General features: G+C 36.5%; 1 protein-coding gene across 1 annotated transcript; it reads left to right on the top strand.

Moving 5' to 3' along the window:
* Positions 1–9636: 9636 nt before the first annotated feature.
* Positions 9637–18588, top strand: LOC306894877 (Fc receptor-like protein 5; the record flags this gene model as incomplete). The annotated part of the gene is made up of 11 exons (XM_079457714.1): positions 9637–9712; positions 9811–9867; positions 12672–12935; positions 14870–15151; positions 15239–15514; positions 15824–16105; positions 16189–16326; positions 16406–16564; positions 16652–16939; positions 17020–17271; positions 17354–18588. The coding sequence occupies 11 exons, from the start codon at positions 9637–9639 to the stop codon at positions 17500–17502; spliced, it is 2223 nt and encodes a 740-aa protein (XP_079313840.1). The 3' UTR covers positions 17503–18588.
* Between the last annotated feature and the right edge of the window lie 1206 nt (positions 18589–19794).

Raw genomic sequence — 19794 nt, 5'->3', positions numbered from 1 at the left:
TGCTGAAAAAGTGAACGGACTAATCTATTGTTTATACAAGGAGAAGCAAAGCACAATTTGCCAACAGGAGTATTGACCAAACTCAGAGAGACTGGAGATAGAGATTGCGTTCCTCTCAATAAAGCAAGAACGCCTGATGGGGTTGAACCCATAACTATTGAAAATTCTCTGGGAGAAACAGGAAATTGAAAGTGACCTAAAAACTCCTTATATGAAAACAGCAAACCTTGAGAATTGATTAATTGACTAACCAACAAGATATTTTTATCAAACCAATTCTGAAAAAATATAGACTTCTTGTATAAAATATTACAGTTATTCCAAATAAAATATCTATGGGGTGAAAAGTTGTGTTTGAATATCAATGACCATGCCAAGAGAGATTGCCTGTAAAAAGCAGATAATATTGCTGTCAAGCTGAGAAAAAACATAATTAGGAATAAAGTTCCATAAAGACATTGGGTTCATTCTAAATCATTTCAATGTATAATTCAAAGAACTAAAATACAAAATATTAAGACCACCCTTTTCACTAATATTCATTACAACAGATTTCTTTATATAATGGATTGAGTTTTTCCACAAAAATAGTTGTTTATTGATTCACTGAGACCTTCATTAGTCTGTATCCTGTAACACAGATGACATTAAACATCACTCACTGTAAGTTAAACTCAATTTGTGCATAACGATATATATGATGAAGGTGTTAAAACCCTAAAGGCTAATCCCTTTTTTCTGTGATCTTTCCATAGGAAAAATACCCTAGCAACCATCTGGAAAACCTCAGTTTCTGCCTTTAAAACAACAAGAAAGTTAAAGAATTTAAACCATAATATTTACTGACTGTTAAACAGTATGCCTAGAGCGCTTGTTGCTTTTGTTCTGAAATCTAAAAAGACGCGTTTACCGTGTCGTTTTCGAAGTGGCGGCTGGCTTGACCGCATACATCAGTGATCTTGTTTTTGACTGCTGACAAGTGCACGTGTATAACCATCATTGTCATAGCCATAATAGCTTGTAATAGCTTTTATCTGGTCATCATCATTGTAACAGTTTTTGAAGCGGGGGTCAAGTGTGGAAGTCAAACGTAACAGTTCATCCACACAGTCGTCTTTGTACTTTGTGTTCAGGTACTCCAGGATGGTTGTTTTTATTTGTTTGGTTAGATGTGTGTCATCAGATTTTACTGCCAGCACCTCAGAGTTGTACAATGCCAAGACAGGTTTTAGGTTGGACACTGTTACAAGTTGCTCACCTGAAAGAGCATCTGTAAACTCTAACAGAGGACTAAACGCTTTGCTCACTGATTCCAGCACATCAACATCTTGCCATGTTGGAATAAGATGCCTGCGCTTTTTGTCTTTACCCAGCACATGACGAATAGCCTTTTCTTGCTCAATAAATCTCTCTATCATGCGCTGTCTTGAGCCCCATCTTGTTGGCGATTCTGTAATGAGTTTATGCTCTGGGAGCTTCAGCTGGTCTTGGGCATCACTAAGTGCTCTACTCATTTTCCAGCTATGGGAAAAAGCTCCAACAACCTTTTTGCAAACTCCAATGGCTCTGTCTACTCTAGGATCCCTCATGCGCCTCTCTGGAAAATATTTAATACCAAAATTTATTGTGAGCCAATTTCACAGTTTAATGATGTGATGTCCTTGTCAGATATGTAGGCCTAATAGTAGCCTGCCTTTACACTTAATTTGTATGCGTTTGTTTATTGCAGTTATGCATTTTGTCTATTTAAGTTGAATTACTGTTAATTTCATTTAGGCATATTATCTGTTCAATTGTCAATTTCATACACCTAGCTTGAGCTATTTTTGTCCTTTATTTCTCATTACAAATCAAAATAACTTAAACATCAACTGCATTTCATAGAAGCAATCAAAATAGGCCACTTTCCAATGGCAATATGGAGTCTGTGCCCAAAACACGGTAGCCTCGTCCAGCTGTTAACTCGGAGTGCACTGACAACGTTTGTGCCGCTGTCTGTGGTCATGCAAACCATACGATCTTCCCTTAGCAACCATGATGCTAGGGCATCCTTTATACCTTCAGCAATGATGTCGCCTGTATGGTCATCTGGAAAGTAAGATGTTTGCAAACAAAAGTGCTGGAGTAGCCAAGATTCGTTGATGAAATGCACAATCAAGGAGAGGTACGACCATAAATCCGTAGTGGTAGCAAAGTGTGACATCTTATGCAGTTTATTTGTCACAGTTAGGCGACATGAGTCATATAAGTTGGGGAGGGCAGTTGAGCTGAAATACTTTCGACTTGCCACTGTATATCTGGGGTCTAGGGTATTCATGAGTTCTATAAAGCCCTCTTTCTCCACCAACTGAATCGGCAGCATTTCTTTTGCTATAAACTTGGTGATAGTATTTGTAATGTCTTGCCACCTGTTGCTTACTCGTAAGGCACATTTCTGCTTAACGACTCTGCTAAAGTTTGCTGAGTGTATTGTGCAAGCAGGTACCTTAGCCGATGTCGGCTTTTCTCGGGCAGCGGACTCTCTGAACTTTTCATTCTTGGTATTCCTAGCTATGGTTGGTCCGCAGGTGGTGAAACAAGTTGGTTGTCGAGCTGCTTTTAACAGCAACATTTTTCCTACACACTTTGCAGAGTGCGGTCTTTTGCGCAACATCGGTTTTCTCAAAACTAAACCACTTCCATGCAAGTGAGGTTGAGCCACGTTTAGCAACTAAGTCATCCGAAGTATATTGCGACGTGTATGCGCACAACAGCAATCACGTGACGCCCTGCTGCAGCCTCTGAATGTGTGGAGTTTTAATGCGTGTTTTCGAGTGTTTTTTCTGAGTAATTTAAATACTTGATAATGAGAATTTGCCCATCGTAAGCACAACAATCACGATATTATCGCAGACGATATATATCGCCCACCCCTAACTTATTAGTTTGAAGATCTGTTCCTCCATACCACAAAGATAAATACAAGAAAAATTCCTATAATCCTGCAAGTTAAGAAGCCATTTCAAAAGTAGCATTAAAGCAAATTTAATGCAACTTTTGTGTGGAAAGAGTTTCACTAGAAAAGCAACGCTTGAGAAGCACTTGAGAACTCACACTGGAGAGCATCCATACTCGTGTCCTCAGTGTGGAAAGAGGTTGAAATGCAAAGCAACGCTTGAGGAGCACATGAGAACTCACACTGGAGAGCATCCATACTCGTGTCCTCAGTGTGGAAAGAGGTTGAAATGCAAAGCAACGCTTGAGGAGCACATGAGAACTCACACTGGAGAGCATCCATACTCATGTCATCAGGGTGGAAGAGTTTGAAATGCAAAGCAACGCTTATGGGACACGTGAGAGCTCACACTGAAGAGTTCCCATACTCATGTCCTCAGTGTGAAAAGAGCTTCAAACGCAATTCAACGCTTGAGGAGCACATGAGAATTCACTCTGAAGATCGCCCGTACTCATGTCCTCAGTGTGGAAAGAGTTTCAAGTAGCAGTGGGTTGCATTTTAGTACAGCTATGAGCGCTGTGGCACGACACAAAGCGGAGTGAAGGTTTCATAAAATATAGTAAATATAATTATATTTAGGCTATTTATTGCGGTCAGCCATTATAAATTTGGGTATTTTGTAATGGCTTAGAACTCGGCACAGCCAATCAGAATCAAGGACCAGAAGCGAGCGTTTTATAGATGCAGCTATATCTTCTTGATATCTATTACTATACATTTGAATGTGCAGGCCAAGTTAGAGACATTCATTTCCACTAACAGAAGTGACCATTATTGCCTGCTGTAGATACAGTTAGTAAGTGTGAATAAACGTTTGTGATTGGCATGAAGCCAATGCTGTCTTTAACTTTTGTCCTGTGTGGACAATCTGTAAACAGCACAAACAGCAGCATGGGGTTACGTGTATCTACTATATATATGACTGTCCCTAGTACTAAATAATCGTCTGATCGGAGTTATTAAAGATTAATACAATTTCTGTGCACTTACATAAGTATCTGTATCTGTAGTAAAGCGGTGGTAAAAATCACACATCAAAAGAAGGAAGGAGCTGTATTTCATTTGCAAACATGACAATTCTGGCTCTTAGTTATTTTTTCACATCACCTATACAAACCTGCTTTTATAGTCATCATTACTTTTTTCAGTAGAATTTTCCTAGTGTCTAAAGTTAAACTTTACTGTAGACATTTGATCTGTTGTATCTTCATATGTGTATTATTGTCACAGTACCGTCAGTTTTTGCGGTCTGCTAGAACAGAATGAGATGAAGGAGATCTTGTTATGGTAGTTTTATCTCTATTTCAGTTCTGTGATATTAACCAGTGTGTGAGAGATAAATGTTCAGTACAGACATTATATTGTGCTGTTAATGACAAATAAATATTGTTTTACTTCATGACGCTGTTAAAAGCGTCACAATCAAACATCTGTGTACATACTGTATGCATGTAAATCTCTGCGGTACTGTGTGGATTTCATTTAGAACATTTATGTTTGCTGCATAACAGTTCTCTTATATATTTTAATGCATCGTCGCTAAATGTCTTGTTCTCAAAATACGTTGTGGGTAATATCGGCTACTTGAAAAATACACATTTCAATTTATTAAGATTTGGCACATAATCGTTGTAATTTCAAACACTATTAAGGGTGAAGAGTATGCAGTTTGAGACGCAGGGGTTGTACATTGGTGTTATAGAGGAAGTGTTTGAGTGTTTAACAGTGTGTTTGTTGAAGTGTGTCATCAGTAGATCAGTATGGAGCTCAGTTCTCTTCTTCTAGTGATCTGTGAGTATTATCTTCTTCTCAGTGTTTCATTTTTCAAAACCTTTTCTTGCTGCTCTCTTAATTGAAATCTTTATCTCGTGATATACAGTAGTGACCAGAAGTGAGGTCAAACTTTGCACAATTGAAATGTTTGTTCTCTCTTTATTAGTTGTGTATGGAGTGCAAACTAAAGCTGAGCTTTTAGACGAATTTAGGAAAAGTTACACCAACACACATTTGAGACGAGGTTCATGAGAATGACTATAAAACAATAACTTAATAACTAGTGTATGCTATATTTGCCAGGATATATATATATATATATATATATATTTGTATTGTACAACAAACTCTTATTTCCTGATACACTGCCTTTTTGCCTTATGATTTTGTCCTGTAAATACGTAAAAAAACATTGTTTTGTCCTAAATTTATTATCATATCATAGGAAGAACTACATAGTATTCGTTTTTGTCCAGCACAACGTTCAGTGTCAGTGGTTTGATGAAATAGAGAAAGATGGGGACGAGTTCACTGTGGTTTTAGTTTCTGCTTCTTTTGAGTTCTGTGGTTTGACCAGTGTGTGAGTTGTTCACAACTACAAATCAGCGTTGAATGAACAAGTCACAGTTAATCTTTTGTAAATATGCATGTGGGTTTGTGTGATTCTTCATGTTTAGATTTGAGATCTAGATCAGTGATTCTCAAACTGTGGTCAATGTAAAACATACCAGCAGTTCTATGTATATGAAGCATCCACTGGTGGTACGTGACAGGACAGAAAATTTAAAACTATTTTTAAAAGGTTTGATGAAGTATATGAATGAATATGGCCTAATTTTCCAAACCAATACTTTGGTTCTGTAAGGATCTACCTCGTGATTGCTCCTTACCTCCGGATCAGCAGGGGGCGATCTACTCTGGATCCAACCTCAAAACCGCCCTAATCAAGCCTGATGCGCTACACCTGAATTTAAACCTATTTATAGGGACTCATGTTATCCTTTGTTCAGTCTTGAGCCTATGTTACCCATTGTGTGCACCTAGCTATATTGAAGCGGTCTATTGTTTTGGAATATTTTGTTTTTGCTACCTTTCGTTTGCTGACTCTGCTCTTGGATTAATGAAGAGATCATCTAGAGTTGAACTCTTACAGGTTCTTGAAACAAAGACATGTTGCTTAAAACTCTAAAACACATTCAGTTGGTTGACTGGCTGGTTGACTTTATACTGACATCTGTGCGGCTGCAGCGTCACACAACAGAAGAAATTGTGGATTATTTTTGTCATTGAAGCAACAATCTATTATTTAGCTGCTCATGTGTCTCTCAACATGGTGATTTTAGGAAGAATATTCAGCTGTGTGTAAAATAAAATAACTTTGTTTTATTATGTATCAGCTCCATGTTTAGGTTTTAACTGAATCAAGTTTTTTTCTCTTTTTTCTTTACAGTGCTGATTTCAGCTATCGACTCACGTGAGTCACTTTGTTTTATTGATCACACCACATACAATATTCATGAGCTGATATTCAGCAGGGAAATATACAAATGATCTTTTGTGAAGCACAAGATTGACCACCATTAGGGAAATCATTCATAAATCCATTCTCATAGCCAACATTAATGCTTTCAGATGAATGTGGAAGAACGATTATAAAACAATATACAAAATACATTTATTCTGCTCAGTTTTACTTTTAGTGCAAAATTTGGAAAGGTGAAATATTTTCTCTTAATTTTGTAATGTTAACAAATGTTTTTAAATAAGGAACAAAGAACATGTAGCCCCTCGTCCCCTTACTGGTAATTACTGAGAGTTCTTGATAAAGGTTCTTTTGCATTTATGATCCTTTTGGTTTTTGTACTTATGTGAATCAGTTACCCTAATATTACAAATGTATCCTCATATTATATACCAAACCGAATCACTGTATACTTTCACCACTACAATAACACATACGTGCACGAAAATATGTAAACAAAGAAATGAATTGTATTCACAGAAGGTAAAAATATAAAAAAGAATTGAAAACCAAATCACCCTCTGTGTGTCTCTCCCATATGTAACAGTGCTGTATACGGTTCAGTAAAATAAGATTTGCGTATAATCGCTTAAACCTGAAAAACAGTTAAACCGCACAAACTCTCTGACAATTTCCCATTGGATCGGAAATCAAAAGAAACACAAACTAGACCTTGTACATGTAACCGAAGCTCAGGGGAGGGGAAGGAAGGTACAAGAAAAAGGGAATTGATATAACCGACTACGCCACCCAGCACACCTATCTGGGAAATATATAGACTCAGACACACAGGTTCAGATTTCTAATGACTGAAAACAATGAGACGTGAATATCAAAATATAATTTATTTTAATCAATGATTTGGGAAAACCCCATGCGTTCTTTTAAAATCGGTAATAATCGTAATACAAATGACAGCATGGGTTAGAAAACATTAAAATACTAGAGTTAGATTAGAGCTGCCGACCAGAGTCTGGGGATCGCCAGCAGGGAGGCAGGCTAGAGGTCCGGCTTCCAAAGGAGCTACACGTGCTACAATTAAATCAAATACAAATGTGAAATTCAAAGCAAGGACAAAACCTAAACCGAAAAAAGAACAGAAAAACCACACAAGCAATTAAGGAACTCCGGTATATGGCCGCACCAGCCTGCAACCCCACTGGTCCTCCCCAACTCCTAGAAGCAAATGTAACGGTAATGTAACGAGGTAAAGGAGCTTTACCGCAGTAAAATCGAGCAGTTTTTCAATGCAGACAATATAATAGGCACCCGCCAAGACAGACACCAGCCTTTCCAAAGAAGGGTAAAACATTCAATGATATCACCCAAGCACAAGGACGAACAAACTACGGTGAACGGTAAACGACCTACCCTCAACACCAGGCAGCAGAACACCAGTCCACAACGGAAGTTAGCTGAACAATGACGCCACATCCTCCGACCGGAGCGAATCCTTTATATAGAGCTCGAAACCTACTAATGATGGGCGTGGCATTAATTCCATTTCACCAGTGGCGCAAAAAGTGGGTATGCGCTATATGCGGCGCATAGGGGCGCCAACCCGATGGTTTAAAAAATTTGAAATAATAAAAGTTATATACATTTTTATAAAATTTATATGTTATTGTATATATAAAAAGTTATATACATTTAAGAGGACTAACAGGCTAGGCGGCACCGGTGCCCTCATAAGATTCCATCATATAATTTATTTAGACATGGAAGGGTAATATCGCGAGTGGGCGGGGCGCCGTGAGTTACGTTAAGTACGCAGTAACGTTAGTGAGTTGTAGTTGAAATTTGAATTTGAAAAAGATGGATAAACCAAAAAAGCCTTCGGGGGCTAAAAATAGAAAAAGAAAGATGGAAAAAGGAGATGGCCTGTCAAGGGATGCGACGTCAGCTAAATACGTGGATGGTGAAAGGCAACAGGTAGGATTTAAAATGTGACGTCTATTCTTGCAAATACAATACTCATGTTAACAGACTAACGTTAGCTACCGACCGTGGAATCATGAATAGATTTGCTACCAAACTTGGAGGCTTGCAAATATAAATATTGACTGGCAAGTGTATTCTAGCTTAATGCAAAATAATGTTGCTGCTGATATCTACATTTAGATTTTGGTTAAACCCACATGACATATCTCAATATGTATATATTTATTAAAGTAAAATAAGAACTGGTAAATATAATGTAGCATGCACAATAGATGACTAGAAGCTGAAAAACATTCCTTATGCAATAAGGCTGGTTTATAATGGATTTTATTTTACCATTAGCTTCATGTTAGCTCAGCTGTGCTGTCAGACATACAAGCTACTTTACATCTGCTGGGTGACATGGAAGCTGCAAGGGCCACATTTCTCCTTCTTTAAAGATCTGTGCTATATGTGTATGTATGTATGTATATATATCAGCACAGACTTTTAAACAGAGAGAGATGTGACCCTGTAATTACTTTTCTATATGCATGTGTGTCATATTTGTACTTTTTAAAATCCCAAATGTTAATGTAATTTCAACAGCAGCACAACCTTACTTCATAATAGTTGTCTTATCTGATGCCATCCCTAGGCTGATTTAAACATGTAATTTAGGCTGCTATATTTAATAGCGAATTTATTTTATTTAAGTGTGAGGATGGTGGATCAGGAAAGACAGGGGAAAGCAACAGGTAGGTCTAACATTAGGTGGAAGTGTAGAGGGAGCTTGATACCAACTTGATACTTGATACCAACAGATGAATTTCTTAATATTATGAATATGGAAAAGGTAGGGGTGTAATGGTTCACAAAATTCAGGGTTCGGTTCGATACGATACACTAGTGTCACGTTTCGGTACGGATCGGTACGTTTTAGATACGGCAAAAAGAAATGGCAGAGAAATTTCCATGAATACATTTTTATATATTTGTGTCCATATACCATATAATTATGGAGGCTTACAGTAGCTGTCTGCTATGCTTTTAAAATAAACCTTTATTATTTCAAGCCCATACATGATGATGTCAGGCACACTCTTTTATTTAGAGTGTGGGGGGGCGCCAAAACTGTTTCTGCATACCCCCCTAACACTGAGTAGTTGCGCCCCTGCATTTCACCACATACATATTACACACCCAACAAAGCATTCACACATCCCACTCGGTTGCAGGCCTGTTCCGATGCTCGAGTAGAGGCCGGAAAACAGAAAAGCCCGCTTCACTCAGAAGAGATTTTGCAATCAGTCAATCTGTGCTCATATAGAATATCCCAGACATAAGTTTACTTTAATTTTAGTGTGAATTGTTTGTCATTGTACAGAAAGACCAAAAGCTCAAGTGTCTGTATGGCCTGGTCATCATGTATTCAGAGGAGAAACTGTCACTCTCACATGTGTCATCAATGGAGGAGGAAACACTATCTGGCTGTACAGATGGTATAAAGATTCAAACTATTATTACACCTTCAGTTATGAACAGAAATACACAATCTGGTCTGTTAGTGAGTCTCATGCGGGTAAATACACCTGTGAAGGAGCAGAGATCAGAGGATTCTCATACACCAGTGATGCAGTTACACTGACAGTATCAGGTGAGTGTTTATCTGTATTCATCATCATTCACAATTTAGCAGTAAACAATCGTGTCATTGGCATTAAAATGAAATATAAATAAACTAGAATCAGAAACACTACTTTTATAAATATTTGTTTTTATAATCCAGAATCAATCAGTTTAATTCATATAGAATGTGATTTGTCATGTAAGGGTGTTTTTGTCCTGTAAGGGTGTCAGTGGTTCAGGCTGTAGGAAAGACAAAATGACTGAAGGTTTAGATGTTATAAAAACTGTTGAAATGATGATACACGAGACAATTTAATTGACCAATCAGAAGACCATATTTAACCCTCAATGTACTGGACAATCATCGCTGCTAAAAGCTTTTGATCCCTATCAGCACCTCTGTGGGCTTAAGAAGGCAAATGATCTCCACGGGTCAGAAACGGGGTTGTGACACAAATAAATTCCTGTAATTTTTTTGAGCCCTACAATCTTGTATTTTCTTCAAATTCAATTTAACTTCAATTAATTCAACTTAGTACACTTTGAAAAAACAACCTATAAAATTGAGGTTACAATTTGTATATTCTTCCCCATATTTTTGAGTAAAGAGCACCTACATTTATGTTATAACAAACGAAATTCAATTGGATAAATTTTACGTAATTTAAGTAATTACATTATAAAATTGGGTAATTTTTACACTTTGACAGCAGGTATTGTTCATCTAGCTGATTATTATTAGTAATATACAGCCAATATAAAGTATTAAATGTTACATATTAAGAGATGGTTGAATTTACTGAAAGGAGATTGCAATAAAAAAAATTCAATGAACAAACTTTATTTTTTAAACACTTAAATCCTCTTACATTCAATTTCAAGTAACATACCATTTCACTTTTAACTCTTAAATTTCTAAATAAACATGGACTGCTGACACAAACATTTCACCTTTAAACATTAAACACTAACGTAAGTAAAGAGCCCGTCTTTCAATTGAATCAAAGTTGAATTACAACTATCGTTCACATTACAAATTCACGAAAATGTTCCATTTTAAAACAAACCAATGTCTTTACTGGATGTCAGAATATACATTGAAAGCAGCATTTCCTATACATACAACTGGACAGTTTGTCCTTTCAAACAATAAGCAACTATTATCCAATGCATTGTGGTGCCGCAGTGGGATCTGTTATCAAAGGCCGATCGCAAGTACATTTGTGGATTCACATGCATTTTCATTTTTTGAAATATTAAACGGTAACCAATGCAAGTACAAAAGAGCCCTTACATTCAAATTCAAGTGACACAGAACTATTACTAACTCATTTAAATGAAATATAAATATTAATTGTTTTCACTGGATGTCAAAATATACATTCAAAGCAATATTTAAAATAAATAAATATAATAAGAAAATAAAGGTAGAGCTAACATTTGAGTAAGTACACATTTGCCTAAATGATGATATAAAGGACTCCTGATTTCCCGCCGGAGCGTTGATACATGCGCACTCCGCAGTGTCATAGTTAATATATCGGGAAAATTCTACCTTGTTTTTTTGACTGATCTTAACCAGTAAAGATAGAGACACTGACCGATCTAAACCAGTAAAGATGGAGACACTGACCGATCTAAACCAGTAAAAACAGAGACGCTGACCGATCTAAACCAGTAAAGATGGAGACACTGACCGATCTAAACCAGTAAAGATAGAGACACTGACCGATCTAAACCAGTAAAGATGGAGACACTGACCGATCTAAACCAGTAAAGATAGAGACGCTGACCGATCTAAACCAGTAAAGATGGAGACGCTGACCGATCTAAACCAGTAAAGATGGAGACACTGACCGATCTAAACCAGTAAAGATGGAGACGCTGACCGATCTAAACCAGTAAAGATGGAGACACTGACCGATCTAAACCAGTAAAGATGGAGACGCTGACCGATCTAAACCAGTAAAGATGGAGACACTGACCGATCTAAACCAGTAAAGATAGAGACACTGACCGATCTAAACCAGTAAAGATAGAGACACTGACCGATCTAAACCAGTAAAGACAGAGACGCTGACCGATCTAAACCAGTAAAAACAGAGACGCTGACCGATCTAAACCAGTAAAGATGGAGACGCTGACCGATCTTAACCAGTAAAGATGGAGACGCTGACCGATCTAAACCAGTAAAGACGGAGACGCTGACCGATCTAAACCAGTAAAGACGGAGACGCTGACCGATCTAAACCAGTAAAGACAAAGACACTGACCGATCTAAACAAAAAAAGTTATTAAATAGCATTTATTTCACTATAGCTTTTTATAGCTTCTATAATGAAACTTAGAAGTATTTTTTTTACATTAACTGGCCAATGAGTTAAATTCACTGCATACATTTGAGTAACAAAATCTTGATTTAATATTAACAGATATAAAACCAACTCTGACTGTACAGCGACAGAGTTCTGTGTTCACTGGAGACACAGTTATTCTGACCTGTGCAGTGGATCAGTTCACTGGATGGGAGATTCTCTTTCTCACACCCTCAAACTATGAATCCAGTAAAACTTCAGGAACTAAAAGAATCAGTTCTGTGAAAGTCTCTGATGGAGGAGAATACAAGTGCAGAGGCAGAAGAGAAAACTATTACACACTATACAGTGATCCAATAAGAGTGACAGTAAAGGGCAAGTATTATTACATTATTTGAAAGTATTAACATTGAACATTGTTTGTTTCAGTTTTATGATCTGTCAATCTGTGTTCATATAGAATATCACAGACATCATTTGACTTATATTTTATTGTGAATTGTTTGTCATTGTACAGAAAGACCAAAAGCTCAAGTGTCTTTATGGCCTGGTGAACATGTATTCAGTGGAGAAACTGTCACTCTCACATGTGACATCACTGGAGGAGGAGACACTAGCTGGCAGTACAGATGGTATAAAGATTCAGTCATCCAGCAGAATAAACAACAGAAATACATGATCAATTCTGTTAGTGAGTCTGAAGCAGGTAAATACAACTGTAAAGGGACAGAGATCAGAGGATCCTCACACACCAGTGATGCAGTTACACTGACAGTATCAGGTGAGTGTTTATCTGTATTCAGTCATATTTTGCTCAATATGAAACATTTTCTTCATTACAAACTTTAGTTTATCAGGTTAGTTTCTTGAGATTATAATCTTTTAATGAGAGAAATTAAATACGTAAACAAAACATACACAATACATTCACCAAACATGAAATAACAGACAGATGTGAAAAACACAAACGTATAGTGATGAACAGTGTTGGATTTATAATATCTCCACAGCTATTGTTTTTTTATTGAAAAGAGAAAGGCGTCATTCTGTGTAGATAAATGAAATGTACAGTAGTGTTCTCTATTTCAGATTAAAATCATTACTGTCACACTGGGAAGAAGATCATAGTAGTAAATAAAATAAAACTTCAAATCAAAGTACTCTAGTTTTCATTTATATGATTATATATTGATGTTAACAGTTTTATTGATGCTATATAAGGGTTAAAGACTTTAAGGTTATCTTTCAAATGTTTTTAAAAGCTTTTCACAGACAGAGTGACATAAAGTACTGGAGCTTTTATAAAACACTAACCACATTATTACAATATTAATATGTTATAATAAACACAAATATTTACTAATATACCGTTGCTTTAGACCAAACTGGAACGTTCCATTCATAATAATATGTTTGTGTGTATTAAAGCCCTATGAGTAAATATGACATTATCTTTACAGCTTTACCCAGAGCTACAGTGAGAGTAACACCAGACACATCTGTGTTCACTGGAGAGACAGTCACTCTGAAGTGTGAGATAGAAGAACAATACAGATCATTAAACTGGAGATATCTGTGGTATAAAGACAGAACTGAAGTTTATAAGACTCAACATTACACTGTAAACACAAACACTCTCACTATCAGTTCAGTTTCTCAATCTGATCAGAGTCAGTACTCGTGTGAAACAGAGATGCATGAACGACCACAAACTACATCAAGATCATCTGTTGATCTCATTGTGACGGGTGAGTTTAATATCATCTCATGTGTGTGTGTTAAAGAAACATTATGTCAGTGATCATGTTTATCAGTGTTTTAGGAGGACCAGAAATATATGGTTTCATTTTCATGAATCATTCAGATTTATGGATATAAACAGTCTATGTTAAAAGAGTTATTAAACCTTATTTACCCAGAGCTACAGTGACTGAAACAACATTTATTGTGTTCTTATAGATTCATTAGTTTTTATTTGATAGATTCATTTCATTTTATAGGTGACCAGATTAGTTTCTTGAGATTAAAAGGTTTTTTGAGTCAAAAACAAAACACACACAATAAATTCAACAAACACAAAACCAGAGACTGAAAACGACAAATGTGTTGATATAAGCATTAAAGACTTTAAGGTTATCTTTCAAATGTTTTTAAAAGCTTTTCACAGACAGAGTGACACATAAAGTACTGGAGCTTTTATAAAACACTTACCACATTATTACAATATAATAAACACAAATATTTAATACCGTTGCTCTAGACCAAACTGGAACGTTCCATTGATAATAATATGTTTGTGTGTATTAAAGCCCTATGAGTAAATATGACATTATCTTTACAGCTTTACCCAGAGCTACAGTGAGTGTAACACCAAACACATCTGTGTTCACTGGAGAGACAGTCACTCTGAAGTGTGAGATAGAAGAACAATACAGATCATTAAACTGGAGATATCTGTGGTATAAAGACAGAACTGAAGTTTATAAGACTCAACATTACACTGTAAACACAAACACTCTCACTATCAGTTCAGTTTCTCAATCTGATCAGAGTCGGTACTCGTGTAAAACAGAGATACATGAACGACCACAAAATACATCAAGATCATCTGTTGATCTCATTGTGACGGGTGAGTTTAATTTAAAAAACATTATGCCAATGGTCATATTATATGTTATATATATTCTTGTTATCCTGCTTTTTTTCTTTCCTCAGCTTTACCCAGAGCTACAGTGAGTGTAACACCAGACACATCTGTATTCACTGGAGAGACAGTCACTCTGAAGTGTGAGATTCATCATTACAGTAACTGGAGATTTCTGTGGTATAAAAGCAGAGATAAAGTGTTGAGCTCTGAGCGTTACACTGTAAACACAAACACTCTCACTATCAGAAGAGTTATTCAATCTGATCAGGATGAGTTCTGGTGTAGAGGAGAGAGAGCTGGACGCCCCTCATCCTCACAGGACAGTGATCATGTGACTCTCTCTGTTGAAGGTCAGTCATTACTGTAATAAAGACTCAGAGAGAAACAGATGAACTCTGAGACTCTACAGCATCTGAATGTGTTTTATTCTCCTGCAGGATCAAAACCAAAAGCTGAACTCACATCAGATACTGAAGGATCTGTACTGACAGGAAACACAGTGACTCTGAAGTGTCTCATGAATCACTTCACTGGATGGAAGTTTTACTGGTATCAACACACACAGAACACTGAGAAGACGACAACAGATACAAACTCCTACACAATATACAAAGCTAAAGTTTCAGATGGAGGTCAGTTCTGGTGTAGAGCTGGAAGAGGGAATCCAGTCTATTACACAGACTACAGTGATGTGCTGTGGATCAATGTCACAGGTGAGATTTTGAGATGTCATGAGGTCAGTCAGGTGTAGATATTTTATCTTTTCTATGGGTTGTAGTGTCTTAACTCCATGAATACATTTTCTGTCATTATTTGATGTCCCCTTACGCTGTTCCAAACTTACAGTCATCCATGTAACACAAGAGGAGAAATGTTAAAGAAGACTTCAGACGAACTGGAATTTATCAGTTTAGACTCTCGTTTATGTGTCAGTTTTATAACTCACTTTTTTGTCTGCTGGACAAACGCTTTTCCTCCTAAACATACAAATAGATTAATTATACTTTGTCATGTTTGTACAGAGAGTCCTAAAGCAGTTTTGAGCATTGAGCCTGACAAACAGCTGTTCTCAGGAGAAACTGTCACTGTGAGATGTGACATACAGACTGAACAAGACACTAAGTGGACATACAGCTGGACTGTAGAGAAATATAACCGCTGGAATACAGTCAACCAATGCAAAACACAAGAGTGTAAAATCACAGTTAACCATCAGCACAGCGGTAACTACACGTGTGGAGGAAAGAGAGTAAACGGACAAAACTCTGAGAAGAGTGATGCTGTTACACTGACTGTATCATCATGTGAGTTTATATGTTTGTTCATCATCATTACTGTGAAGAACTGAAGTGTCACATGTTATTCATGAGAGATTTCTCACTTTCAGATCAACCCAAGACAGTTTTAAGAGTTTCTCCACAGCAGTGGCTGACTGAAGGAGATTCAGTGACTCTGATGTGTGAGGTTAACAGATCCTCTACAGGCTGGACATTCAGCTGGTTCACTCAACACAATCTTTCCTCAGGTAATACCCTCTCAGTTAGTTATTTTCTATTGAATATTCCATCTTTAAACCTTAATGTGAAGCACATTTCTCTCTCCAGGTTATGATCTGGTGTCAGACAGCAGTGGAGGATCTAAAGGCAACTACACTGTGAGTTCTGCTGCTCTGAAGCACACAGGAGTTTATATGTGCCGAGCAGAGAGAGGAGATCCAGTCTATCACACACACCACAGCAACACACAACCACTGTGGATCACTGGTGACTTCAACACACACAACTAAACAACAACAAGCTCTTATATCCTTCATTTATTCATTCATCTATAAACTGTGTTTTTCTTCTCAGGTGGTTCTTCTTCAGTGTCTCTGAACATCAGACCCAACAGAACTCAACACTTCTCATCTGAATCTCTCTCTCTGAGCTGTGAGGATCACAGGAACTCTACTGGATGGACAGTGAGAAGATACACAAACACACTGGAAACTTGTCCATCATCTTCATCATCATCGGTCAGATCTACAGGAACAGAATCTACATGTACAATCAGATCTCTCATCACGTCTGACACTGGAGTGTACTGGTGTGAGTCTGAATCTGGACACAAACTTCATCCTGTTAATATCTCAATACACGGTGAGTTTATAATTCTGTATTTCTTATCTCAACACAAAATATCACTATTATTACATTACATTTGTTCCTCTGTTGTGTAGACGGTGATGTGATTCTGGACAGTGCTGTTCATCCTGTGACTGAAGGAGATTCTCTGACTCTTCACTGTTTATATCGATATAAAAACCCGTCAAACCTCAGAGCTGAATTCTATAAAGATGGATCAGAGGAGCAGAATCAGACTACAGGAGACACGATGATCATCTCTACAGTCTCAAAGTCACATGAGGGTTTCTACTACTGTAAACACCCAGAGAGAGGAGCGTCTCTAAAGAGCTGGATCTCAGTCACAGGTGAGCGAGTCTGTCATGTGATGTGAGATGAGTTTGTTATAGTTCAGATATTCTGCATGATAACATGTTAACACTTTTTCAGGTTTTCAGGAGGAGATGTCTGGTCTCAAGATGTTCAGTTTTCTGCTGGCAGTTTGTCCATATCTGTTAGTGACAGTCGTGCTGGTGTTCAAATGCTTCAGATTGAGAGATGAAACCAAATCTGATTTATCAGATCACACAAATAAGTAACACATGAAAACAACATCTTAATATATAAGAATAACATTTTTACATATATGTTTGTTGTTTCAGATGTTGCTTCTGGTTGTATTGATGTGACATGTGATTAAATAAACATAAATGTAATGATGTGATCTCAGATTAAATCAAAGACCAGCGGAGAAAAACACAACAGCACATTTACTAAAACTAACTATAAACAACTCAAAGCTTTATGTGCATCACAGTAAATGCTCGATAATCTCCGTTCTCTTATAGCAACAGACTTTGTGTCATTATTACTATTAGTTATATTTTTACTGTAAACTTTTCATACTGTGTAATATTCATGACACTCATAACATTTGTTTTCAGCTCATATATTTAAGTGTCATGTGATAATGTGTAGATCTGATATCAGGTTCAGTAACAAAACCTGGATAGTAAAGAAAACAGGTTTGATTATTTTCACTGTATTGATCTGAGAAGTTTAAGAAAAACAGAAGCAACATTTAGTCAAATTAACTTTGCAAGTGTAAATGTTTTTTTCTGGTGTTGTGAGTCTTGTGTTAATACTTTTATATCGCTGGTGTGTTGCAGTAAAAGGTCAAATCAGTAAATTCAGGTGTTTTGTGCTATTGAAAGAGAGAGAAAGTGAGAGATGTGTTGCTTCAGATGTATTATGTCAGTGGGTTTGTGTAAGGTTTGGGTGTAATATAGTAAAATCATGATGTTAATGTGATTTTAAAATCCCTGCATCTGTATAAGGTCCTCTTACTTTACTGTGTCTGTATCCCATTCCCAACGGTCTGTGTGATTCCTAAGAGATCAACTAAATGTATCTATTATCATCTAACAACAGGTTCTACCCAAAGTACATTTGACTAAATCTTAAACTTTTATCTTCATTCCCAAATTATTTTAATGACATTAAGTATTACTGAAGATTATTTGTGTTACATATGAGTGAATAACTTTGTTATTCTGTAGACTATATGCAATAGTTATGTGTCTCTGTTTTGTGTTTCTGTTCATTAGAGTTAAGAAGCATTTTTATCACTATTTTGCTATTTTGCTTTGTGAAGTACACAATATTTTGTAATAAATATTTAACTTTATACAGTATTTCTGTAAGAAGTTGGTTGTTTTTCGCAAATATTTCTTAAATCACAGATTTTAAGATGATGTCATGTTTTACTGTAGCTCTAGCCTAGAACATTTCTTACGGTCACATTACTTGAGTTTATTCTCACCTTGATTTTTCTGAAATATATGAAGTTTCTCTTTAACCTATAAACTCCAAGAACTTAATGTGTTTCAATACAATTGTTTCACGAAGGAAGATATTTGGAAGAACGTCAGTAACCAAACAGATCTCATCCCCATTTATGTCCACACATAAATACTATGGGAGTCAATGGGGAATGAGATCTGTTTGGTTACTGACATTCTAACAAATATCTTCCTTTGTGTTTGGCTGAACCAAGACATTTAATCTGATTTAAAACAACCTGGGGTGAGTAAATGACGACAACATTTTCATTTTTGGGTGAACTGTTCCTTTAATTAAATGATGTGCAGAATTAAATACAGTCCAATAAATTAGTTGCATGGTTAACACAATGTTTCCATCCGGATCGTAAAGTAATAATGTAATAAAATAATAATATTTGACGTTGTTCTTCTTTAAAAGTTAAAGTAGTTGAATGGTCATAAAAGACTGAGATCCCTGAATCCTCATGTCTCATGGTGCTGTGCTCAAGAAAACACCACAACAGTTTACGAAGTAAAAACTAAAGGAATCCTTAACACAGACTTTACCAAAGTACCAAAGATGATCTGAAAGAGACTCATGAGCGCCACCTACAGGTGTAATGATGTAACATCACTGAATAAATCACTGAACCCTTCTGAAGAAATACTGTATATTTGGTATAAAGACTCTTGCACAACAAAAAACTTTTAGTTTTTAAATGTTTGAGTATTTCGATATTTATTTTTACCCAGACGTAAAAGTATAAGCTACTCTTGTATTTACTATAGAAAAAACTCATCACGAAATATTATTTAAATACCTGAAAAACACAGGAACACATAGAATCTAGGAATATATATATATATTTTTCTTTATTTCATATTTCTTCCATCCTGATCTATTTACACTCCAGATCAGTAGGTGGCGGTAATGCTCCTTTGCCAAACCGCCATAAAACCCCAGAAGAAGATGAAGTACAGGTGTGCTGTTGAGATTGTGTACAGGAGCTAGGGGTCAGCTGTAAATGTAAATGTAAATGTAGCTATAAAAACTACACCAATTATATC

This window comes from Barbatula barbatula (assembly GCF_947034865.1).
Source record: "Barbatula barbatula genome assembly, chromosome: 5".
Classification (NCBI taxonomy): domain Eukaryota; kingdom Metazoa; phylum Chordata; class Actinopteri; order Cypriniformes; family Nemacheilidae; genus Barbatula; species Barbatula barbatula.
Note: the sequence above shows the minus strand (reverse complement) of the source record. Positions and strands in the feature narration are given on the sequence as shown.